At 36.4% G+C, this 27,602-nt stretch overlaps 1 protein-coding gene across 2 annotated transcripts in view; it reads left to right on the forward strand.

Moving 5' to 3' along the window:
* The first annotated feature begins 465 nt into the window (after positions 1 to 465).
* Positions 466 to 27,602, forward strand: part of LOC100470644 (ADP-ribosylation factor-like protein 6-interacting protein 6) — a 37,064-nt gene continuing 9,927 nt past the window's right edge. For both annotated transcript variants that reach the window (XR_004628215.1, XM_011237131.2), the window contains exons 1-3: positions 466 to 901; positions 2,502 to 2,555; positions 11,390 to 11,522. Coding sequence is in view for 1 of the 2 variants with exons in the window: in XM_011237131.2 (XP_011235433.2) it covers positions 496 to 901; positions 2,502 to 2,555; positions 11,390 to 11,522 (593 nt within the window). In the remaining variant the exon portion in view is untranslated. The remainder of the gene's footprint in view (positions 902 to 2,501; positions 2,556 to 11,389; positions 11,523 to 27,602) is intronic.

Raw genomic sequence — 27,602 nt, forward strand, 5'->3', positions numbered from 1 at the left:
CGTCCTTAAGGAAAAGAAGCCAGAGACGAGTAGGAGCGTATAGCGGAAGAGGGGAGAAAGCAAATCTGTTCGAAAATGCGAATCAGAGGGGTATGGGCGGGCGCTAGGACCGGGCGTCGAAAAGAGGCGGCTTTGGCGGGGCGCGCGCTTGCCTCAAGGTGACGCGGCCGTCACGGAGGTCTCTGGCCGGGACGAAGCACTGCAGGGAGAGGAGACTTGGCTACCTTTTACCTCGGCTCGCCTCTTTCTGCGCACTTCTCTGCTTCCTTTGCTTTCTACTGAACAGGGGTCATGCGCTGTCCCAGGGGCGCCCAGCCTTTCCGTAGGTCCCACTGCACCTTCCCCGCCCAGTTGCACACCTTTGCGCACCCCTACGCGCCATTGCTGGGTGGTGGAGGCTGTGGGGGGGCCTGGCCGCGGATTGGCTGCTGCGATCGCGGGGCGGGGCGGGTGGGAGTCTCTAGACCTCCGCCGGTCTTTTTGGTCTTTCCCGCCATGTCGTTCGTGGAGAGCGGGCGGCGCTCCGCTGCTGTTCGCAGTCGTTTCGACACCCCTGTCACGTTTTCCCGACCGGCGTTTTCCGCCTTCACGCAGGGCGATAGTTGGGGTGAGGGTGAAGTGGATGAGGAGGACGGATGCGACCAAGTGGCCCGTGACCTGCGGGCGGAGTTCTCGGCCGGGGCGTCGTCGGAGCCTAGAAAGGGCTCGCTACTCCAGCGGGACGGGGACGGGGACGGGTCTCCAGTTCTACTCGATAAGCGCAATGGCATTTTCTCTGCGGTTGCGAGCAGCCGAGCCCAGGCTCGGCGGTGGCCGGTCCAGGTCCTCTCAATTCTTTGTTCGCTGCTGTTCGCCATCCTCCTCGCCTTCCTCCTCGCCATCGCCTACCTGATCGTAAAAGGTACTGAAGCTCCGGCCTTGAAAGTCTGTCCAGAATAAAGTTGAGCTTGGACGTGGCTCTTGCCTTTCATCTCTCTCCTCCCCGTCAGAGGCCGGCAGGCTGGTAGCGCCTTTCACCCAGAGTCCTCGTTGGCACCTTTCTTTGCTCCTCTCCTTTTGTTTTGTTTTGTTTTGTTTTGTGAATGGTGGAGGACCCTGGTCCAAGCTTAGGAGACATATTTTAAGAAAGGGTCTTGATTAAATGGGTACTCTTGGAGAAACAATATAGTCATTGAACACTTGGGGTGAAATGTTGGCAAAATTAAGCAATATGTAGGACAATAGTCATTAAAAGAGGGTGAAAAGTGTGTGTGTGTAATTAAAATAGGCTATACATATTCAAAGGCTTTAATCCACAAATGGTTAATGGTGTGCTATCCGCTGATCCCCTTTGAACACTCACGGAGTTCCAGAAAGAGAGGATTTCCATCCCACAGCCTAAAGTTGTACTTTTATAGATCAAATAATTAGCTCCTCTTGATATTGTATTGGGTTTTCAACCGAGTGTAGTGGTAAAGTTTTATAACAGGAGCTAGATAACATATTATTTCCCTGATTATTAGTTTTATTTTCTTCCGTGTGATGTTTAAATATCAGCCGGATTGGAATAGAAAGAGATGTACCATGAAAGATTTTTCAAAATTTATACTGTAAACTATATGGCTGGATATTTATGTTACAGTGGAAAGAATCAGACCGGAGTTTAAATCTCAGTTCTCATTCGTGTGTGACTTTGGCCGAGTTATTGACAAAAATTAAAACAAAAACTACTTTAGTTCTATGAGAAGCACCCAACAGGTTGCCACTCAAGTATTAGTTTTACTAAACTAAATAGAATTAAATCAGCTCAACTCCAGTTTTAATTTTTCCTCATTGCTTCCAAGCTCCTACTAGGCTGCAGATGGCAGCTAACAACTCAGGCTTGATTTTCATACACAAGACAGGTTGGCAAGTTAATGTGAACCTTGATATTGGGTGTAAACTATCAATGTTAAATATGTGGGTGCCAATGTTTCATTCCTTTTTCACTCTCCTCCTTTTTTTCACTGTATCTCAGAGAGTTGTAGGTTATTTCCTTTGTGCTGTGAGAGATTTCCTTTATATCATTAAGTCACAAAACTTTTCAAGTGGAGTCCATTGCGGAAGACATTGAGTTGTGCCTACTTTTGAGAATGGAAGAAAGGAACCTAATATGCTGTGTAATATGCATTACATAAAATATTTTCTGAGGCACCTGGCTGACAGTTGGAAGAACATGTGATTTGAGGTTTTGAGTTTGAGCCCCACATTGGGTGTAGAGATTAAATAAATAAACTTAAAAAATTTTCACAATAACTCTTAAGAAGCTTAAGAAGCTTTGTGTATATATGGCAGTTGACTCATACATGCTTTATTTGCATACTGAAGGTCCGATAGCTGGTAAATGGAATCAGAATTTGGACCCATTTGTTTCTGACTCCAGAGCACTTTCCACAACACCACAATATTTATCCAGCCTTTGAGCTACTATTCAAATTGTAAAATCATCTTTTTTACTCAAGCCCCTTTTTTTGTATTTACAGAGTTACATGCTGAGAATTTAAAGACTGAAGAGGACATAGACACTGGGCTACTAGGTATAAACTTAACTGTCACTTGATTTGCTTTTGAGTTCATTTTTATTTTTCAAGATCATGCTTAAAGTCTACCAAATTTTGGATAAAATAGTTGATATAATCCCTTGTGCAGTTCATTCAGTCTTAATTTTTTATTCGTGTTTGTGTGTGGTAAATTTTATTAGATTTTATATATAGTTGGTGTGTATGTGTATACACCACATACGCTAGAAATACAATTTGAACACAACTGTATGTGACAAAGACCCAGAGACTACTTTTTTATTTTTTAAAGATTTTATTTATTTATTTGACAGAGAGAGACGGCCAGCAAGAGAGGGAACACAGGCAGGGGGAGTGGGAGAGGAAGAAGCAGGCTCCTAGCGGAGAAGGAGGGGCTCTCAGAACGCTGGGATCATGCCTTGAGCGGAAGGCAGACACATAAGACTGAGCCACCCAGGTGCCCCAAGACCCAGAGACTATTTAACATTTTCTGGTTACTTTCTGGAAAATTCTCCCTATACCTTTTCCCAGGAATTAAAAACATACAAAAAAACTTCCTCCTGAACTTAGCAAGGATGACATCTTAAGCAGACCTCAGGAGAAATTTAAGTTTATTATCTCCTTATAAGCAACTTGTTTTTTAAAAAATGTAAAAAGTATTGGGCATACTTGCACAGGTTAATGATGACTAAGAGTCAGACTTGAGTTTCTATATACAGAGGGGCACCTTGGTGGCTCAGTCCTTAAGCATCTGCCTTCAGTTCAGGTCATGATCCCAGGGTCCCTGCTTCTCCCTCTCCCTTCTGCTCCCCCTGCTTGTGCTCGCTCTCTCTCTGTCAAATAAATAAATAAAATCTTTAAAAAAAAACCCAAAAAACGAGTGCCATACAGATTACTAGTGAAAACTTCAAGGGTATTTATCTGGTAGTTCTTTCCTTCTGCCAAAATGATTTTGAAGTGTCCAGAACTTTACCTGTTTGGGGTATTTTACTCCTGTTTGCTGTAATTTATTTGATTAGTCACTCTGAATTGGAAAAAAAAAAATGGTTAAGTTCCTATCCTGCATGTCACCCCCCTCCCAATTTTAGCTGATCTATTTAATCTACCTCTTCAAGGCTAAAGCCCTCACAATGATACAAAATACAGTCTGACTGATTTTGCAGAAGGGGATACCTTTATCTTCAAATTATAGAAACAAATTAGATGTCCCATGAAAACTTCTCTATGGTCTTCTCAACTTCTTGCATGAGAAAATGTACTTTACAGTTACACATTTTATCAGTGTATGTTGTTACACTGTCTCTAAAAACAGCCAAGATTATGAGGCTTTTCATAGCATTTATTGATCTGTCAACTTGATGCAGCAAGAATAGAACAGAATTTTAAGAATGAGGCATGAATTCTACATTGCTATTTAAAAGTTGGCAAACTTCATTCGCATTAATGAAAAGCATAGGTGGCACTTGTCATCTGAAGGAGGGGCTTGTTCGGTATCAAAAGGAATATAATAAGGCTTTGTCATTGCCCTGCTTCTTTTTCCACTTCCAGTTAGTCTGGGATTGCTTTTAGATGTGCCTGATAGATACCTAATACTGTGACAGCAAATATGAAGATCAGTAAGTGTTTGCTAATGGCATGAATTCACTTTCAAGATTCAGGAACAATCTCAGGAATGAGGAGAAATTGCTGTATCTTTGTGGCAAAAAACCCCTGCTAAACAATAGTTATGCCAAAACAAAAATCCTTATTTTGAACCAATGCTTTAGTGGTGAAATAGAGAGTATACTCAACATCTAGTGGACTAATTCAGTCAGTTTCCTGGGGATAACTTTAAAGTGGGCATAATTATCTTTATAACAAATATTCATTATAACATGTAATAGAAAATGCTTTTCTCTAGCAAGGGTATAGAATTCTTAACCTGTCTCAGAGAAGCAGTGCCTAGGTGATTAAGTTCCTATAAAGTTGAGGTTACTGAAATAACACTTGCCCTTACCTTGTTCTAGGCTGGAATTCTCTTCCCTTGGGAGAAAAATACAATATAATCTTTTTACAGGAGAATGTTTTAAGTTGACTGCTAGCCTCTGGTTAAAAGTCCAATTGAGACAGCTGATTGTTGAAAATAGACCAGTTTTTTTTTTTTTTTCCAATTTTGACTTGTATTCACATCAACCCTGAGTTAACTTAGATATGAAGAAGGATTGCTGCATTAGCTTATCCATGAAGTAATGCCTGTGGAATTATATCCTTACCTGTTTACAATTGGTATAAAAGTTTTCACATGAAGAAACAATCTTTAATAAAAACTGTGTTGAATTTGTGCATTATTTGCAGGAAGAGCAGAATGCAGCCTTTTTAAATTCTACCGATTTTGTTGTATTTCATTGCATTTATTTTGTCTTGTTTGGTAGGTACCTCATAGGTAAACGTAATGTTTGATTGTTTTGTTTATTATGCTTCTCTTTGCTGTAATTACTCTTGTCCATAGTTGTTATCTTTATATTTCAGTGATTCCTATTTAAATATTATTACAGATTGCCTCAATTCTTTGAGAATCAGCTGGTTTTTAGAATCAAATAATGTAAGCATAGTAACTACTCTCCCATGAAAGAGTTCCTTTCTAGGCAGATTAATAAAAATTTTGCACACTGCAGAGTTTTTTATTGCAGTTTAAGTCTAGTCCAAGGTTGGCATAGCTCATTAAAAGCAGATTTTAGCGGCAGCTCTCATTTTAGTATGCTTAAGAATCACTTGGACTCTTAAAAAGTACCTCCTCTAGGTTTCGTTTTGGCCCAGGGTAGAGTCCAAGAGTCTTTATTTTTTATAGGTGATTTTGATGCCCACAGTTTAAGAAATACTTTTACAGGGTGAGAATCTCATTTTTTAAAAGTGTGGGTTTTTTTGTTTTTGAAGATTTTATTTTTAAGTAATCTCTATACCCAACATGGGGCTCAAACTTAGGACCACAAGATCGAGAGTCACACGTTCTACTAACTGAACCAGCCAGGGACCCCTGAAAAGTGTGTTTTAAGGGCAGTTAAAGTCCTTGCAAGTTGACTAGTGACAGGCTAATAAGATATAATGTATAATCACAAATGTCATCTTAAGAGACCTAGCTTCGACAATATCTGCGACACTGCCATTCTCTTGTCTTCTTTGCCTAAAAGAAGTCTTCATGGGAAATTCTGTTTAGAATTTAAACAAAAAAAGATTCATAATGAGCATGGTATCAGTGCATTTGGGGAGTTAATTGATCCTAATCGCTAATAGGATTAGGCTATCAGTGTTCATCTTTTTTGGTGAGATAGACCAGCCAGGGAGATGTGAGAGATGCTGTCACCTGGTTTTGGAACTCATCTCCCCTTATCTTCCCTAGGTGGCATTGGAAGGGCTTTCCTTTTGTAATTGTCTTACAGAACCATCCTCTACTGTAAGCCTGTTTTTCAGGGAGATAAATAAAACTTAATTGTATCGAGTTAAAATCACATTTTAGTTCTTCCTGCGAAAGGTTATTCTCAGGCCAAATTGACTGCACTGATATACAACATATGAGTTGTTTTGTGTTTGTACATTGACTTTTGTATCTGTCACATTTTCCAAGTTTTATAACTTTTCACACACTTAGCTCTATTTCCAGTTTATGCGTTTTTTTTTTCATAGTCTTACTACTGGGTGTGATAAAATGACCTTTTATTTGAGGCAAACCTGAAATAAGTACATAAGAAAAATAGAAGGATTTGCTGTTACCAGAAAATGCTTAATCTAAAACGACTGTCATTAAATTAAATGTAGGACTAGTACTTTTAATATACACGTTGTAAGTATGCCATACAGGAATTGTAATTGACTTCATGGAGTTCCTTCAGTCTGAAAAGCTTTTGATTTTTGGTACTTGTCAGTCTTTGACATCTACTAGTTAATAGTTAACATTAAGTCCCTCTCGTGGCTAAGACCAGATATCTAGCCTCTTGCATTGTCAAGGGCTATTCTTGTTTTTGAGCTGCCCATCTAGTTCTGCTTTATGATTGAGAAGTTTACAGGCTTCTGAACATTTACAGAGATGATTGGTATATACTGAGTTCAATCAAAGATGAAGCCAACTCATTTGAAGAGTTTATCAGTTATTTGCTGAGAGATAAGCGAGACTCTACCCTCATAATTTCATGATACAGAACATTAAAAACTTGATAAAAATTCCCAAGGGAAGGGGTGTGTTGGGAAGTGACCCATTCTCTTAGAAAGGCACAGGTTGAAAACAACCACTCAGTTTCTTCCTTATAGTGAAAAATGACTGAAACTGTGAACTGTTTTCAGTGACTGTATAAGCATTGTAATTTGAGGCCACTGTGTATTAAGGATATGATACAGTGCTCTCTGCAGCTGGGTGGGGTAACTCAAATATTTCATTGAAAATTTCACAAATATGTTATCCTATTCTATGGTGGTGTTTGTAAAATTGCTTATTCATATTAGTTAAAGAATGATGACTAAAGCAAAAAAGAAGAGGAAAACGAAAGCCCAGAAGGACTGGGAGGATACAACCAAAATTTTAGATAATTTACCTAGGTTTTAGAATTGCAGGTTCTATTTCTTTTTATTGTCTATTTTCTATAATGAATGACCAACTCTCAATAAGAAAAACTTTGTTTAAAGAAGAGCACAAATTTAAGTTTAGAAAAATATAAGTAACGCAGCAATTAATAATACTTTTAACTTGTACAGTATTCCAAACTTTGTTAATTTTTTGCATGTGTTATTTCACCTAATATTACCAACCGTCCTGCATTCATCTATATAAATTATCTCCTGAACCAAAATTCACAACAATTAGAATTTTTATGTCACGAGATATTTTAGGCACAATAGTAAGGCAGAAACAGTATGGGTTATTAGCAGGAATTATCATTGTGCAGCCAAATAATTAGTCATAAAATCATTGCAGGTCTCCCTAATACATAGAAGCAGTGATGAGAAGCACACATTGGGACCTCTAAATCTCAAGAAATTGGTGATCTGGGGGGATGTTTCTTAGACTAATGAAGTAAAACTTTAGTTGGTATTAGAATTACCTGGAAGACGTAAAACTTACTTTCCTAGACTTCGCCTGCTCTAGAGTTCCTGATTCAGTAGGTGTGGGATGGAGCCCACAAATTCAGCATTTTTAATAAATTTCTAGGTGATACTGATGCTCCTAGTTCATGAGAACCACTGATCTAGTAGTTCCCAAACCTGACAAAATCAACAACAACAAAACTCTGCAAATTTTCTTTTTTTGAAATTACAAGATCTTAGAACCTATCCTTACCTACTCAAAGTCACTTAATTGGCTTCATGCTTTAATGCTCAATATAATGTCAAGGTCTATTGGACCCATCTTCAATTGTCTTGAGCAATACTATTTGTAAAAATGGATATTTTGTGACTTTTATTCTTTCTTGGGGCATCTTCCAAAGATTAAAGTTGAGTTATGTTTTTGATGAAATAAAGCTTAGTTAATCTTGAAATATTGGTCTGTTGGATCCTTTTATAAATCTAAGATACATTATGAGATTTTAATGATCTTTTCTGTGTCTCAAATTCTTTCTCCCTATTCTCTCTCCCTCTCTTGAATAAATAAATCTTAAAAAATGGTGGAATCTTAAAAATATGCAATAGAATTATGGCTATGTGTACTGATAAGAAAGGTTTCAAACATTGTTATGTGAGAAAAGTAAAATGCAGAACAGTTTTTCTAGTGAGAATTCCATTTGTGGAAAATGGAATATATATATACACATACCTACGTTACCTAGATAACCATAATTTTTAGAAAAGATGCACAACAAACTTAAATGATTGCTTTTAGGAGTGGAATTTGTGAATTGAGGTAGGAAGACTTTAACTTTTATATGCTTTTATACTGTTTACAAATTATGTTAACTCTTGATAAAGTGGGGTTACATAACATTAGTTGTCAAGTTTTTAGCTTCAGGATCCTAGAGGATGGGACTTGTTACAGATTTAGTTGTTGCTAGTTGCCAACTTGTATGGCTTTTCTGCTTCTTCACAAACAAATTGAGTTACTTTCTGTAGCATAAGCACTTTTAGACCACGATATTACAGTGTACTTTTTTAGACCTTCATTGTGAATTGACTTTTATAGTGGTGTAACTGTTGATCAGGTCAAAGTAAATATAAAATAAAAAAGCCCAAAGTGAGGCAAACACTTAGATTATGGAATAGTGTTCAGTTTTGAAAACGCAAGAATATTCTTGTATTTATTTTGACAGGTGTTCTGTTAAAGAACCTGAATGAGAAAGCTTGATGGGCTCTAGAGAGCCTCACAGTTTGTTACTTTTTAATCTGTTATTTTGTGTCTTTCTCACTTTTTTTTTAGGTAGAAGTTTCCATCATTCCACAACAGTCCCCAAACAGATAGTTGGTTTTTCATAATAACTATCTTTGTTCTGCAGACTTTATTATATGATATTAAACTTAGCATAAACTTATCAGTTATTTTCTCCCCTTTAGCAGTATTCGTCTAAAAAATAACAAGTAATAGCTATTTGGCAGAGTTAACTGTCCTTAAGTTGTAGCTGTACATTAAGTACGCTTATAATTTTTATTTTGGTCCCCTATCTCACTGTGTTGGCAGAAAGGTTGTACCTCACTCAGTCTCTGGTGAGGTTCTGTCTACCTAGTCCCAGGTTGGGTTAAGTTTCTAAAGTCTGACACTGTGCCAGGACATTGGGGTGGGGTGCAGTCTAGTCCTCAAAACATTTGCTTAAATGAGTACTCCTGAAACATCTTGCTTTCTGGTCAGGATGGCCTTTCAGGTGTCACACTTTTACAGCCACATCACCATCTGTTCTTTCTGTGCCCCACTTAGGGAAGAGACATCTGTAGGCTTGGCTTTGGGCCCATCTGCCAAGATACTGTATATAGCTATAATCCCTCTGTACTGTTGTGTGGCCTCTCTATGGCTCTGCCAGGAAGCCCCAGCAGTACTACCCCTCTTCTACATATATATGCACAAGGGCAAACAGACACACCACTTTCTTCAAACAAGGAGAAATTGTTCTCACCCGTGCATTAAGCCCTCGCTTTCTTTCTCCGTTTTACACAAACATTTTATCTGTATCCCAAGCAACTCATTATCCTTGCTTGTCTATTCAAGATACTTTGTGTTGGTCTACCCTCCTTTTGCTTATATCTATCCTAGTTCCCTTAATCGTTTTGCAACATAAAAACCAGAGACACTGGGGCTATTTCTCCTCACATCCTTCTGGGGCAGTGAATACACAGCCCATTATCTCTTTAGAAGGGGGTGAAGGAAAGGAAAGTAATGAGAAAAAATTAATCTTTCAAAAAATACATTGTCACAGTGTTTCTTAATGCTTCATTGCTCTGAGTTGTCTTTTAGCTGTTATCAGTCTGTTCCTGGGCTTTGTATGGTTTACAAACAGACCGATGCACGTATTTCTTAACTACTTCTTTTTTTTTTTTTTTTTTTTAAAGATTTTATTTATTCGACAGAGATAGAGACAGCCAGAGAGATGGAACACAAGCAGGGGGAGTGGGAGAGGAAGAAGCAGGCTCATAGCGGAAGAGCCTGATGTGGGGCTCGATCCCATAACGCCGGGATCACGCCCTGAGCCGAAGGCAGACGCTTAACCGCTGTGCCACCCAGGCGCCCCTTCTTAACTACTTCTTGCTAAAAGGCATCTGGGTTGTGCGTTTTGTGCAGCCAGGAAATTTGGTAATTCATAAGTCATTCTCAACTGTGGTCTCAACCTTCCCTCCCTCCCTTCCGGTGCTACTGAGGCCTATAACACACACTCATCAGTGGTCTTGGCTTAGTAAACTCTCTTAAGGAGGCAGTTTGACTATGTATCTAAAAACTGTCAAATTAATTTATTCCCTCTATTCTCACTTTGTTCATTTCCCTCATTTTTCCATTTCTCAAATTTTTACCCCTTCCTTGAGTCCATTATAATACGACGCTTTTGACTTAAGATTTCTTTGAGAAAATCTTGCAGTCTTCCACTCTGTCTGAAACTAGAACCTGGGGTCCCAACCCATTTGTAAATTGGGAGTTAACTTTTGTTCATATACTGAGGAAAATTAAAGAATCAGATTAGGTTTATAATGTTTATAAGAAAGCTATAAAGAGTAGACACCATAATATTAATTCTTATGTCAAAAGTGCATGGTATGGAAAGAAAGGAATCACTTTAGGTAATAAAAGATTGCAAGCTGTGATTCATAAAGTAAATGAAAAATGTCAGGACATTTTAACAGTGAAGTATTTTAACCATTTTTCCTATAGTTGAATTTTATAAAGCTGAAGATAAGTTATATTCTTCAGTTGAATTTGTACTTTTACCCATGTTAAATAATTGAAATATTAAACTATTAAAAATGTTATTTATAATTATTTAAAATATTATTTTATTTACTTATAACTGAAATGTTAAGATATTAAATGATATGACTTTTTTATTAAAAATTTTTATTTATTTGAGAGAGAGAGCATTTGCTGGGGGAGAGGCAGATGGAGAGGCAGACTCCCTGCTGAGTGAGGAGCCTGATATGGGGCTCAATCCCGGGACCCTGGGATCATTACCTGAACTGAAGGCAGACACTTAACCCACTGAGCCACCCAGGTGCCCCTAAATGATATGACTTCTAATTGTGCTTTAGTATTTTGTATATTTGCCTGGGTTTGCTTGTACTAAGCTCAAATCTCTTATGTTACCTACATGCAATTCAGAAGTTCGGAAATACACATGATCTTTTGAACATGAAGATACTGGTTTAATTTAAATTGCTTTGGTGTTAATTACCGTTTTCCCACTCTATTTCCCATTAAGGATTCTGGACTCTACTTATAATATCTCTGTCTGCTGGATTCTCCTGCTGTAGCTTTTCTTGGACAGTGACTTATTTTGACTCTTTTGAACCAGGAATGTTTCCTCCTACTCCTCTTTCACCTGCCAAGTTCAAGTAAGTATTCCTCTTTCTTTTTTAACCCATTCCAATAAAACAGATTGGAGCAAGAGGCTGCCTATATGGAAGATAACATGTTGAGGTCCCCGCCTCTATAAAATATAAATGACTTAGGTTTTCAGTTTGGGTCAGTCTTTAGATAAATGGAGAATATTTTAAACTCCTTACTTAGATAATGCAATTTTTTTTTAAAAAAATGAAATTCAAGAAATGATCTAAAAAGTAAGAAACTTTGCTATTTGTCCTTTTGGAATGGAATTTCATTTGAACAGTTTATGAAGGCTAAATTTATATCAGCAATGTGAAAATTTTACTAAATGCATGTATAAATGGTCAGATTTATATCAATTTAATAATTGGATTGGACTTCTCCTTAGATTTCAGTTTTGTGTAATAATTAGCAAGCATTTATGGCACCCAATTTATAAGTCTAGATCAAATTAGATGCATTTTATTGTGGAACAACATTAAATTTCTTTGGTCTCTATTTTCTGTATTTCAAAGACTTTCAGAAAATTCAGTAGGAGTGTTCTAATCTAGTTTATTTATGTCAGGAAAGCTCGGGTTTTAAATATTACAAATTTCCAAATAAGAGTGTCTAAGACCTCTAGTTTATTCTACAAACTGAGGGGTTGGGGAAAAGGTGAAGAGTAGAAAATAAATTCTAGTTTAATAAGATATGTATGTTACCAGAGTATTATAGTTGTTATTGTTGCTATTATTAATACCAGTTCCAGGTTAGTTCATGGACAGCATGTAGAGATCAAATAAAATCTATTTAAGGGACTCTATGAATAGGAAGTTTAATACTCACGCTATTGATTAATAATCATTATTATTACCAGCTCTTATTACTAGTAAACTCATATTTTTCTGTCTTACAAATCTATCTTTAAAACTTTTGGCTTCACTTAGGATGAAATGTGTGTGTGTATTTTAAACAAATTAATAAATTTCTGCCTATGAAACATAAATCATATACTTGGCAATAAATTTTGAATATGTGTGTTAAAAGTGGTTGATGAATAACTAATAATCTAAATTGACTAAGTTATACCCAACAGTGCAATACCATCCTGTAGTTTACATGAGTACCATTCAGTTGCAAAGTTTATTTTGCTATGTGATATTGTGTTCAGTTCAAATTTATACTCTTGCTGCTCGATGACATTAATTACTTGGTAACAAGAGGTGTGCATCTAATGTCGATAATATAATGAGACTCTTTTCATAAGCCACCAAAAATCATCATCTTATTTTTTTTTCCCTTTTATTTCCTTATAGCTCTCTTCTCTCCCTAATTTCTAGCTATTTAGTAGATCTTGCAGCCTGGATATCAGAAAGCACCTTACACTTAAAATTAAGACTCTAGCCTGTCTTTAAGACATCAGTCTCCATCCACTTATCAAGGCTTGAAACCCTTATTCACTGTTTTTATCCTTTCCCAAATGTACTCATTCCTGCCTTTTGAATTGTTATTGGAATACATTGTCTTTGCACCCTCAGTGTTCTTCATCAGTCCTTCATCTCCCCTACTCTAAGCTTTCACTCTTCGAATTCATCCTGTATATTGTTACCTCTGTAAAAACAGATGTTAGTCACAGCTCTTCCTTGTTTAAAAGTCTTCAGTGGTTTTCTTACTGCCTTCAGAATGATGTCGACTCTCAAGTACAGCAGAACAGTCCTTCCCCAAATGATCCTACTCTACTTTTCCAGTTTTATCTTTAGCTATTTCTCTATTGCACCCTATTCTGTAGTCGCATAATCAGATTACCCTGGCATCCCTTGAATAAACTGTACTTTTGAGATGCTATGACTTACTCTTGCTGTTTTCTCTTCCTGGAATATCATTTTCCCTTGCAGATTCTCTTCTACTCACACCAGAATTCATGTCTTACAGATGTTAGAAGCTTTTGGAGTTAGAGAAAAGTATTTCAGTATTCTCTTAAATAACTGGAATTCTGTGGGCATTTAACTAATTTCTTAAAAATCATCTTTGCATTTTGGGGTGCCTGGGTGGCTCAGTTGGTTGAGCATCCGACTCTTGGTTTTGGCTCAGGTCATGGTCTCAGGGTCATGGGATCTAGCACCAGAGCCCCACGTCGGGGTCCGTGTTGAGCGGGGAGTCTGCTGGAGATTTTTTCCCTCTCCATCTGCCCCTCCTCCTGCTCACTCGTGCATGCACACACGCTCTCTCTCTCTCTCTAAAAATAAATAAATCTTTTTAAGAAACTATCTTTGCATTTTTTTGAAGATTTATTAGAGAGAGAGCTAGAGAGAGAGGAAGCATGAGTGGGGGAAGGGCAGAGGGAGAGGGAGAAGCAGACCCCGCTGAGCAGGGAGCCCAGCGTGGTGCTCAATTCCAGAGCCCCCAGGATCATGACGTGAGCAAAGGTGGATGCTTAACGGACTGAGCCACCCAGTGGCCCCATCTTTGCATTTTTTATTAAAATAGAACCAGTATTGATGGACCTCTGTTTTCAATGTGTTAATAGTCATTCAATTTTTTTTTAAGATTTTATTTTTTTAAGTAATCTGTTCACCCAATGTAGGGCTTGAACTCACAACCCGAGATCAAGAGTCTAATGATCTGCTGACTGAGTCAGACAGGTGCTCTTACTCATTCAATTTTAATATGAGATAGTGTCCTATTAGAGACTCAGATTGCGTATTTCTTAATAAAGCCCTAAAACTACAGTTTTGAAATACGTGCATTATGTTCACATATATATATTTAAATTCCTTTCTATTTGTAAGTTGTATAATTTAATTTTATATATGCTAAATCAACTATTAAATACTCAAGGCCATGAGTGAAACTGTAATTTAAAATTATCATGGTGTTGGTACAGACGCAGTCCAAAAAAGGTATATAATAAATACAGTGATAGATGATGGCATATTAACAGAAACCACGACAACAAAGGCATATAATATAGTGTTAATTGGTGAAACTGAGTTTTATAGTGAAAACCCTGCCCTCTAGTGCTTCTGGAAAATAATGCAATATAACTGTACTTCAGAAATGTCCTAATAAGTATATTCTCTATGTCACCAGTAGAGTGAGAGCTTGTACAAGGAAACAGCTTCTCTACCTTTGGAGAAAGTTGAAATCTTCAGACTTTAATTTCTTAGAAATCAGATTGATGTATTTCATTAATTTGCAAAATCTTGGATTTATAAAAATATCTTTGTAAGAGGCTATGTATTCTTTTATAACTTAAACAGTGATGTTAATATAAATATTTTTCCTGATTATATGAAAGTAGTGCATGGGGCACCTGGGTGGCTCAGTCGTTAAGCGTCTGCCTTCGGCTCAGGGTGTGATCCCAGAGTGCTGGGATCGAGCCCCCATCGGGCTCCTCTGCTGGGAGCCTGCTTCTTCCTCTCCCACTCCCCCTGCTTGTGTTCCCTCTCTCCCTGGCTGTCTCTCTGTCTGTCAAATAAATAAAAACAAAATCTTTAAAAAAAAAAAAAAAAAGGAAAGAAAAGAAAAGAAAGTAGTGCAAATTCTTTGTTGAAAATTCAAAAAACAAAAAGAAAATGGGAAAACTTACAATCAGAAAGTGACTGCCAACATTTTAATATATATCTTTCCATTCTTTGCATATTTTAAAAATTAAACTTGGGATCATAGTATACATACTCTTTTATACACCATTTTTTATTTAACATTATGTTAGAACATTTTTCCATTCAGTATTTCTTTTGAATTTTCAGTGTTTTAAACACACTTTAAAGACCAGTCATCATAGATGTCAGTTTATTTTTAAAGGGAAATCTAATATAAATGATAGCTAGATTCTAAGATAACTTATTAAATAGGAATTTGCTTAACTAGAAACTAAAAGACTCATAAAATGAAGGGACTTTTTTCTTTATTTTTAAATTTCTAGCACCATGAACATCAAATATGATGAGAGTAAAATAAGCATGTCTAATTGGTTTGTTAACAAAGCAGTCTTTTGCTCTCCTTTGCAGATTTTAAACTTTTGGGCTTTTTCCCCCCCTAAATAAGCTAATTGGTAGAAGTGGGGAAAAAAATTGAGAGGACCATGTTTACTGTGGCTCTCAGTTGTTTATCCCTAAAAACATAAACTCCTCAAGGGAAGAAAAAATAACATTTATTGATATTTAGTAAATATTACATGAAAGGTCTAATTAAATCAGCAGTTTGAATCAATAATTCCTTGGGAGAGTTGAGATTAGAAATAAAACCGTTTTTCCTATATTCATTAAAATTTTTTTTGTATTTATTCTTTTATGTTTGTTAGATATTTTTTTAGTTGAGGCTACTATAACAAAGTACCATACAGTGGGTGGCTTATAAACAACAGAAATTTGTTCCTTTCACTGTTGTGGAGACTGGAAGTCTAAGATCAGGGTGGCAGCTTAATGAGGTTCTGATGAAAGCTATCTTCTGGGTGACACATGGCCTCCTCATCGTATCCTCACAAGGCTGAGAGGAGGTTTCACTCTCATCTCATCTAATCCTAATTACCTACCCCCCAAAGGTCCCACTTCCTAATACTATCAAATGTGGGGGAAGGTTTCAACATATAAATGGGAGGGTGTGGAAGGGGGTACAAGCATAGTCCATAACAAAATTTAGAAATTTTCACTTTTATATAAGCACAAGACCTTTAGGAAATAACAAGATAAAGAACTTTGCAAGGTATGTTTTCAGAAAGGTATTTAATGGATTTCTAAAGGCGTATTAAGAAAAATTAGTATACTAATTTAGCAAACTTTGAGTTAAAAGGTATACTGTAGTGTTACACACACAGACTTCTCTATTAGGAAGCATTTTCTTTGTGTATTTGGATCAACTAAACTTTTAAATTATTTTCTTTGTTGCTTCTGAAAACATGTTACCATGTTAAATAATGAGACAGAGGTAGTAACTTCAGATTAAAGTGTCTATATAGGCTTTCCCCACGTCTCACTACTTTATAATTCATTATTGCTTCTCTTCTAAGGCTACTTAATCAACATCTCCAGTTCACTTCACATTAGTTTTCCTCTTTCTTTTTTTTTTTTTTTTTTAAAGATTTTATTTTATTTATTTTACAGAGATAGAGACAGCCAGTGAGAGAGGGAACACAAACAGGGGGAGTGGGAGAGGAAGAAGCAGGCTCATAGTGGAGCCTGATGTGGGGCTCGATCCCATAACGCCGGGATCACGCCCTGAGCCGAAGGCAGACGCTTAACCGCTGTGCCACCCAGGCGCCCCTAGTTTTCCTCTTTCATTCATTCAGTTTTCTCGGTGATTTCCAAGCAGGCAAATGTAACTGTATATGTAATCAGTATTTCACATTGTGGTGATCTGCTTTAATTATAGTTTTCAGGAGTTAATGCATCTAGGTATGACCTACCCATGCAAAGATACCCCATTATTTAAGTCCTCCTGATTGGGGAGGAAGTTAGCATTTTTCGTAATAGTGAATTTCATATTACCTGTGCCCCATCTAGTGGAGCAGTGGTGTAGCTGCAGGTTTATAGTTCCTTAGCATGCTAAAAATAAAAACCATGCAATTATAATAGGTCCCACCTAGGGTAGAAATGTTACTTTGTAGTCTAGAAATAAGTTTAGAGGAAAAATGATAATGTAAATGATGGGTTTAGCAAAGAGCACGATATCAGAAGCTCATTTGTTTGTAATTAAGAATCAAAATATTCAATAACAGTGATATGAAAAATAGTGAAGTCATAAATATGTCTCCTTGTAGTGATTTTACCTAGTCAGTCAGGGGTCAAGGGCTAACCAACATTCTTAAGTTAAGGGTGTTTCTTCATTGCAGTCAATAGTGTTCGTTATCAAAAGTCTTATTGTTGGAATGAAAAAATACTCATTTAGATCAAAATTAAAATTTAATGGCATGTGACTATAACCATCAAGCCAGGAAGTTAACTTTGTAGGGATAGGATTATTATTTTGTGCTAGAAATACCTACAGAGACTTACTTTCAAGGAGAAAAAAATATTGTGTTTAAAGTTATTAAGGATAGGCTGTATTATAGAAATCAAGTATTACTGGAAATTTCAAATTTTAACTTTATGCTGGTCAGAGATAATATAAAAAAGTAAGATTTCTGATTAATTGGCAATCTGAATCCAGAGTCTAGATTATTGAATCTCTTGCTGAGAAACTTACTTTAAATAATTTTTCTCCTTCTTGAGAAATATTGTGCAATTAGCATGTTGTGTATTCACAGTGTTGTAGATTTTGGAGAATGTTTTAGTTCTTTATAAATCCTCTGTTGTCTTCTGTTCTAAGAGATTTATCATCACGAATATTACAAGTGAAGATGAGTCTTTGAGAATAGAATGAATTATTGGTCGTAATCTTGACTTTTTTGATGCAGAGTTCATGGTCAAAAAGTAGGGAAACTTTACAATTATTGGTATTATGTCATGATTTCTAGGAATGTGCTAACGAAGAGTAGTGTCTTTCACTAAACCTGCTTTAAATTTTATCTGTGGAATTTGACTGGTAGTCTATAGTATTTCATAGTTAATTAACAAACCAGGAGCTATCTGCTGCCTTCCTGAAACTGTTGGTCTTTTTTGTCAGGGTCATTCTGAGTTATCCACCTTTCTGTATCTTTTTCCAATCACAAGTGGTATTTGGTAAATATGAAGATACTCAGTTGCAAAAAACACATGCTTTTAATTTAATTTAAATTTAATTTATGTCTACAAAGCCTGGGGGTTTTTTTGTTTTTTTTGTTGTTGTTGTTTTTTGTTTTGTTTTTAAGTGTATTGCCTATTTGGAATCTGCAATGTAAAGTAGAAGTGAAAAAGAAAAGGGAACAGTTGGTTTTTGTGTCAATTGCTTTTTAGTAAATGGTTTTTGGTAATCGTTTTACAGACTAAAAATTAATGCATGTGATCCGATACTCTTGCATGTGGTTTTTTTGTTTGTTTGGTTTTGGGGTTTTTTTTGTTTGTTTGTTTTTCTGTTTGTTGGAGCCCAGCACAGGGCTTAAACTCAGACAAGAGTCAAATGCTTAACCAGCTGAGCCACCCAGGTGCCTCTTTGTTATTTTCTATGTATAGTGTCCTGGATGTAATCAGATGCTGAAATATTTATATTTTCATTAAATTTGTGTATGAATATGTAGAAGGGAAGCATACAATGAGTAAAATATTTAATCCTAGAAAATTACAATTTTAGCATTGGCATTGCTGTATTAGAATATTCTTTTTTTATTCAACATTAGGTTTATTTTTCTGTTATTAAAGAGTTTTCTCTAACTTCTTGTCCTTCTTGACTTTGGGAGCTTTAATTCTTGGGGGTTAAGAAGATACGGACAAATACAATAGTAAAATCATAGTAGAAATGGGTCACGGGGCGCCTGGGTGGCTCAGTCGGTTAAGTGTCTGCCTTCGGCTCAGGTCATGATCCCAGGATCCTGGGATTGAGCCCTGCATCGGGCTCCTTGCTCAGTGAGTAGTCTGCTTCTCCCTCTCCCCTGGGTTGTGCCACTTCTCTCGCTCACTCTCTCTCAAATAAATAAACAAAATCTTAAAAAAAAAAAAAAAAAAGGAAAGGAAAGAAATGGGGTCATGAATTCTTTGGCAGTAATATGAGACTTAGGGGTCAAGGTAAGTGGGTGACTTAGTACTTAAATTAGAAGTCCTTTTCCAAGCACACTAGATTGAACATTGAGGACAATAAATTGACTCTACAACTTTTTCATATAGATTTTGGAGAGCTGCCTCTTTGTTGAATCCGATTCTTTATTGCCTTGGACTAATGAAACAGATGTCAGATGGCTAAATGCAGTAGGAGAGAAAACCTACTGACAAAGGAGATAGATCAAGAACTTAGCCTTGGTATTTGAGTATCATGAAGTTTCGTTATGTAGATACTGTATGGAGCCATCAGTTGCAGTGTGGTCACTATTAATGAATATATTGATGGTACTGCACTGTGGCTTCTTGAAGTGAAGGGTTAAAATATATGCATGTCTTATATATTCCATTACTGTTCTGAATGTAAATAGATGTAACAAAATCCTGTAAGAAATCATACTAATTAACTTGGTTTCCTTGTTTTCCTAAAGTAATGTAGCAAGTGAGTATTTGCTTTGTACCTGTTTGCTATGGGTTTTGCAAATGTTTTATGTATGGGTTTTATGTATGTTTTATGTATGGGTTACTGAAAAGGCACAGGTGTCCATATGCATAGAACAGCACTAATAAGAAATACTTGAGAGGGCACTTGCCAGTTTTCTTCTTGGAAGTTTTTATGTGTCAGCAATCTTTGTAAATCATTAAGAGGCAGCCTGGTGTATGAAAGGGCTTATAAGACTAAAGAGGTGGCTCAGTCAGTTAAGCGTCTGCCTTCGGCTTAGCTCATGATCTCAGGGTCCTGGGATGGAGCCCCACGTCTGGTTCCGGCTCGGTGGGGAGTCTGCTTCTCCCTCTGGCTGTGGCCACCACCTCCCGCCCCCTGCTCATGTTCCTTCTCTCTCAAATAAATTAAATAAAATCTTTAAAGAAAAAAGAAGAGGGAGAAGAAAGAAAGAAAAAATGAAAGAAAAAAGGGGTGGCTTCCAAATCCAAGCTACACCATACACTAGCAAAAGAACTTTTGAGCAAGTCAGTGTCTCTAAGCCCTAATTTTTTTCTTTCTAAAATGGAATAAAAACAATCATGTCCATCCTCATAGGCAGTAAGTGTAAGTTTACTAATTAAAGCAACAGATATACCAGGTGATAAAGCAGTCATGGTCCCAGAGTATTCCTTTTCTTAAGCTAGACATCTAACTGGCCTACTACGGGCTACCAGTTATCTTTTATTGAGTAATTGTTACTTATTTTGAGATTGTATCCTTTCAGTTCTTTTTCTCCCTTTCAATTCTTTTGATATAGACATTCTTTCTTTAATGAAATAATGCTGATATTAGATAGTAATGATTTTTTTTTTAAGAATTTATTTATTTGAGAGAAAGATAGCATAAGCAGGGGGAGTGGCAGGGAGAGGGAGAAGCAGACTCCCTGCTGAGCAGGGAGCCCATCAGGGATCTCAATTCCAGGACCCCAGGATCATGATCTGAGCCGAAGGCAGACACTTAACCAACTTAGCCACCCGGGTGCCCCTAGATAGTAGTGATTTTCAAACATTGTTCTTGGCAAAGTAAAAGTTTGGCAACAAAACACGGTGTCGGTTACTTCCTTTTTTCAAAATAATCTTTTTTTAACTGACTTGTGAAATCTAAAGACTTGGGAATCCCGTTATTCTTATATCTTTTGTACTATTTGCCCTAACTTCCTATGGCATAAGGACTTTGTTTAATCAAGATAGTACTCAGCACAGATGGATGTTTTGGGGCATTTTTCTACCTCAACACACTTGTGAATAAAGTTAAAATGTCTGACATTATTCAATTTGCAACCTAGTAGATTGCTATATATAGATAAACTGTGGGTTAATATGTACATACTTATATCCAACCAGATATATCTTTATTTCCCTTTGACTGATCTTCAAGGAATTGTAGTACAATAGAGATATTTAAAATGTATACATATGTAATTCCATTTTAAAGAACTTTGCTCATCTTTAGGATCTTTCAATGCTCATAGGTCATTACATTAGTTAATATCACACTGGCAAAACATAGGAATGTGACCCAATTAAAATTTCTAGTTGGCAAAATTCTAGATAAAAAACTAGTATATGTAGGGAGGCATAATTATTGCAGGATTGAGATCCAAATTGGATTAAAGACCTCATGCAGACCATCCTTATGCTATACAAGAGTGGGACCAGAGAAGTTGGCAGTATAGCTAGGAAATGAAATAAAATGCTAAGGAGAATAAAGTCTTTTTAAAAATGAGGAAGCTCTTAAAGTTGAAATTTTGAGTTCTATTATTACATAGTTTACTAATGTGTAGATTGATAAATCAACTTGCTCCATTAAAATGGTACATACTTTATTTTAATGATATTTATTTATAGTGTAAGTCCTTGAGCCCAATGAGAGCCCAATGCTGAGATCCCAAGACCTGAGCCAAAACGAAGATTCAGACGTTCAACTGACTGAGCCTCAGGCACCTCAGCTCCTACGTATTTTTAAGAATGATACGTTACAGTGAGGTGTTTATACTTTTTCCTCACCTTTTACATCTTTTAAGTAAATTTTTATCCAAATAATCTTAACCTCAGATTTATCATGAAACCCTGAAGTCAGTACACAGTCATTTTTCTAATGACTTTATGTTTTAATAGCATTTTCAATTTTTCAATAATTTAGAAGTTTGTTAGGACAGTGACCGTGACTTAAAATTTCTCCTTAGTGAGTTTTTATAATTTGTGATTATAGAATTAATACAATCTCATTATAAAACAGTACAAGCTCATTATAAAACAGCACAGAATTACACACTTTTGAAAGTGAAAGGCTTGTAAAGTCTCATTTAAAATAACCTGAAATTAACAGACTAATTCATAATTATTTCTATATTTGTAATCTTCTTGATTAGTAAAACTTTGTGACTATATACATATGTGAATATGTGTGTATGTGGTTTGTGTGTGTGTATGCATTTGAAATAATATCACTCTACCCAAATATAACTGTACTTTAAAATCCGGTAATCTAACTAATAAGATAGTTTTAATATTATTCTTCGATACCTCATTCTAAAAATATTTTGCCTTATTTTACTCTAAGAGGTTATTTTGAATGTACATATATAAACACACTTACATACCCAGTGTGTAGCCACTGTCCTAGCAAGGTAAATATATAATAGGAAGAAAGAAGTAGGAGAAATTTTCCTCCTCAATAGTCTCTTACTTGATTTCTTAATTGAATTCCCTGTCACATAAAATTTTAAAGAAGTCATGAAATCTATTTAGAACATGATGCTACAGTGAAACAAATTTTCTAAGTGTTCGTTCAACTTATTTCTTTGTTTAAAATTACAGTAAATTTGAAGTTTTCATAGAGAAGGTAATTGGGATAGATTTCTGAAGTGATGGTCTAGTTAGAAATCTCCTTTCTAATTTATAGATTTGCAAATAATGAGCATCAGTATTTACTTTGAGGCTTTTAGAATCACTAGAAGATCTAGCTGAAAATAGCGATTCTGATTCATTATGTCTGGGGTGGGGTCTGAGATTCTGAGTTTCCAAGAAATTCATAGGCGTTGCTTATGTATTGCTGGTCTATGGACTATACTTTGAATAGGAGTGCTTTAGGACAGAAGTCAGCAAACTTTTTCTGTAAGGGGCCAAGTGGTGTGTATTTTTAGCTTTGTGGATCATATGCTGTCTCACATACCCTAAAGTTGAAATAAGTTGATTTTTAGCACCAAAGCAGCCACAGACAATACCTAAAGGAATGTGTGAGACCATGTTCCAATAAAAAGAAACAGGTGCAGGACAAGTGTGTCTTAGTTTGCCAACCCCTGTTTTAGGAGACTACTCTGAAATTAGAGAGTGCTTACAAAAGATTTTTAATTTGGGGGCAAGAAATATATATATATTAGGTGGGGTAAGCTTGTTGGTTCATACAGTTTTAATTGGCTAGTTTTGTAGCTGTAAGGGTGTGGCACACATTTCTAAAAATGACATTTCAATTTTGGAAAACAGATAACTACTTCATACCTTATTGATTGATAAACTTAATAACTTTTACTGAATATCTGAGTTTTAATGAATAAATGATGATACTAAAGTAGTAATGAAAGTTCAACTAAAGGCTGCCTATTTGAATAAGCAGGAAAGCTTACAACTTGAGGATGTTTAAAATTATAACAGAATAAATAAGACAGCTGCTCTAAAGCCCATTGTATTTATTTTACTCACGTCTCCTTTTAGATTGTGAATCCAAAGTGACTTCCTTGGCAAGTTTGGAAAATGTTTTTCAGGGTTAAGAAATGGAGTGGGAGGGGCGCCTGGGTGGCTCAGCCGTTAAGCATCTGCCTTTGGCTCAGGTCATGATCCCAGGGTCCTGGGATCAAGCCCCGCACCAGGCTCTCTGGTCGGCGGGAAGCCTGCTTCTCCCTCTCACACTTCCCTCGCTTGTGTTCCCTCTCTCTGTCAAATAAATAAATAAAATCTTTTAAAAAAAAATGAAGCAGGAAACATTACTTAGTATCAAGGAAAATAATTTTAATTGAAATTTTACAGTAGGAAAGCCAAAGTAAATATAAGTGTTGTTTGTTGTTACGAACTATAAGAAAAACTAGCTTCCTTTTACCAGGCCTTGTGTAAAGAAAAAAGTTTGATGTGCTGTCCTATAAAATTGCAAAGTTGTAGAGGTCAAGAGAAAGGTCAAGTAGTGACAGAGAGCCTGGAGCAAAGCTAATGAAATGTTAAAATAGCAGAAGATCTCAAATTCATTCTAAAATAGGCCAAGGCCTTTGGTGTTCCATATAAAGAATAATGAGGCAGAGTTGAATCATCCAAACTAAGATCTGAGTAAGTAGAGTTCACAACCCTCATAGTCTGAACTAAAATCTCAGCTAGCACTATCTGTCCATCCATCCATCAGTCCATGCATCTCCTCCCCCCCTCGCCACCCCCCCCCCGTGGCTATTCCAAATCCTTACCACATCACACTCTTTTCTGTGGGCTCCACTTCCAATCACAGAAAGGTCATTGTGAGTGAACTTCCTGTTTCTTCCATCCCCTTCTGATAATATAAACTTACTTTACATACACACCCATTATCCTACCTATTTCTCTTCTCTCAGAGTATGAAGTGTCCTTCCGCCTGCCTAAACTTAATTTTACTTCCTTTGCTCTAGATCCTGTACCACACCCATCCCTGCAATTCCATTTTTCATATATCTTCAGCCTTTCCCTTTGTATCTAGTCTTCTTGTTATATTTCTAAAACATTCAAGTTTCTCCTCTGATGGAGAAAAAAAAAATCCTCATGCCCAGTTCTCCTCTCCACTTCTAAGCATCTTGGAAGACAAGAATCCCAAGCAGGCTGTATGCCCAGCCCAGAGCCCAATGCAGAGCCCAACACAGGGCTCGATCTCACAGCCCTGAGATCATGATCTGAGTCGAAATCAAGAATCGGATGCCCAACCTACTAAGCCACCCAGGTACCCTGTTCATTTTTCAGTCCATTATTTGAGATGGCTTATGATTCCTCCTCAGAATTCTTTTCTTTCTTAATTTCTGTGACACCCCTCCCTCCTGTTTTCTTTCAGCCTTCTGATCACTACTTCTCACTTGTGGAATCACTTTTTTCAGCTACTGGTTGAAGACTTCCAAGTCTATCTGGCCTGACTTGAGCCTCTTTTTTGAGAAACCTGCCTTTTGGTTTTTACTTGTATTTCTTAATGCTTGCTGGGAATTTCTACTTCAGTGTCCTGCAGGCATAGTTCAGTTTAGTATATCTAAAATTGACTTCATTATTTCACACTGCCCACCAACCTGTTTCGTCTCTTGGCATCCCTAGCACAGTGGATGATATTTTATCAAGCCAGTAAATCGTGAAAAACCTGGCATTGCCTTCAGTTCTTCCTCTCTCTCAGTAACTCCAGCCAGTCAAGGACACAAAATAAAGGCTGGCATTTATTGTGTGTGTGCTCAGTAAATGCTAGGCACTGCAACAGCTCAGTCTTCACAGAAACACTAAAGAGAGGAATTGTTCTCATTTTAAAGATGAAGAATTAGATTTTCAGGTAGGTTAGTGTAACTTTATAAGTACTGGAGCCATGATTAAATTCCAGTTGAAAGAGAGTTGGCTTTCCAGATCCTTTACTAACCATTCTAAACCATTAACCACCTCCTGCACTCTCCATTGTCTCTTGCTTCTACACAAGTTATTTCTTAGAACTCTGATTTCCTCATACTCAGTTTTAGATCAGGCGTTAACTCTTTAAAATCTCCCTTCTACAAGCCAGAAAGCTGCCTTGTGTTCCAGTAATGCTGTCTACAAAACTTTTAACACTCAGCACATTGTGTCATTGGACTCTTGGCTTTGAGGGCAATACTGAGGACAGTACTGATTCTTGCTCATTTCTCTATCTCCCATATATAATGCTTGATATAGATAATTCATTATATAAATTTTGGTGAAGTAAAAGAATAGAGAATTGATAGAATTACAAAATAAAGAACTTCAGAGTATAAAGTAAGGGGTGAATGTATATTATTTTTTCTTTAATGAGAGACAGCATTTCCTAAGGGAGGGGAGCTTTCTTTTTAAAATTCTAACTCTAATGTCCTAAATAGCTCTGGTAAAATTAGTTGGAATACACACAGCTTTATTCTCTCCAGCAATTTCTAGTAAGTAATTTTTAGGAAAAAGAATACAAAAGAAGTTGTATCATTTTGTGTTTCTGAAAGAAACATAAAAGGAAATACTTTGCAAGTAATTGAAATGTGGTGGTGTTTAGTATTTTCTTTCAGATTTTGGGTTTGGTTAACAACTTTTGATTCCAGATGAAGAACTGATAGTTTTTCCAACCAAAGCTCACACAGCTTAAAATTCTTTGGGAATTGGGGGTTTCTTGGCCAGGGATAGAATGAATAATAAAAGGCGGCTCAGGTGTGTGAAGGGGTAATAAATTAGTACCAGCTAGCTCATCCTGTCTCCAACTGAGCCAGTCAGACACAGAAATAAATAGCCTGTTGGTTCTTATTGTAGGCCCTATATGTAACTTCTTATTCTTATAAGCACAGAGGGCTTTCTGCTTAGAGCAGAATTGGTTAGCAGTGAAGTGAGTGTTTCAAATGGGGGGAGTTCTGTCATAAAAACATGTCTTAAAAAGTGTGGGAACATATATGAGGGAGAGGAAATACTGAAATTAATAAAAGAATGAAGATTTCAGTAGAGTGTAGGCTGGTATGTAGTACATAGATTCAGTTCAGAGTCAACCAGTGTTCCAGTAGAAACAATAAACAATGAAACAAGAAAGGATACCTGCTTGAACCTGTTGGTCTCTCTTTTAAAAAACCAAAGGCAATTTATTTGAAATTTTAGGCAGTGGCTTATTCATTACCTTACTTTGTGTTTCGTTTAAATTCCCAGAATCACTGAATTCATTTGAATCTTAAGTTTTATATATATTCCATTCCTATAAAATATAAATAATTAACATATAATTCTTTTATAATTCACTTTATAAGTTACTACTAAATATCAATATAAATGTATTGCTATAAAGTATGTTTCCAGACTATAAAATCTGGATATAAATATTGGAAGTCTAAGTTCTCTAGTGAATCACAAAGGGAAATAATTATGAATTTGTAGGAAGAGGCTAATACCAAGCAGAAATGCACATATACATACACAGACCCATGATTCTTCAGTTTCTTTCTTCCATCTACCTCCAGGAGACCCTGGAGGTATAATCTTATTTTTTGTTTTTCTGTTTTAGCTTTGAGATAGGTCTAGTTGTAGGTATTTTGCTTAAAGGAAGAGAGAATGAAATAGAATGTCAAAAGAATTTTTAAAAATCTCATCTGTAGCCAGCTTTCTTTTCTATATAGTACCTAACATTTATTGATTATTTGCTATGTGCCAGACACCTGATTCTCAGCTGTGTAAGGGAAGACTCTATTTTTATTTCCATTTTGGGAAATTGAGTCTCAGAGAGGTCAGACAGTTTCTACCTTCATACCCCTTGTAAGTGGCAAAATTGGCACTCAAGCACTCTCTAACTACAGAGTTTAAATGCTTAAACACTAACAGGAACCCAGTAAGTATTTCATTGCAGGATTCTTTATTATTGGAAAGAAATTCTTTAGAACCGGAACCAAATAGTATCTTTTTTATAACTTATCTTTTAGGATATGGAAGCCATTCTATTACAATGAGTCTATTTTTGTAACCATATTTTTTCCAATGTATTTTATTATTGAACAGTATTGCCCATTTCCATTTTGATTTTAGAAATTTATTGCAGTATAGAAGTTTATCTCAGCATAATAAAATCTACATTTAGGAATTCTAACATTTCCTTTAAGAAACGTTCTGGTTTTGTCATTAAGTTCTATTTTTCTGCCTATTTTTAAAGGGGCAAATTATTTTGCATTCTTAATTTAAATGATATCATCTGTTAATTTTCATTATATTTTTGGTCTCTTTGATTGA

The sequence above is a fragment of the Ailuropoda melanoleuca genome, chromosome 10 (genome assembly GCF_002007445.2).
Source record: "Ailuropoda melanoleuca isolate Jingjing chromosome 10, ASM200744v2, whole genome shotgun sequence".
Classification (NCBI taxonomy): domain Eukaryota; kingdom Metazoa; phylum Chordata; class Mammalia; order Carnivora; family Ursidae; genus Ailuropoda; species Ailuropoda melanoleuca.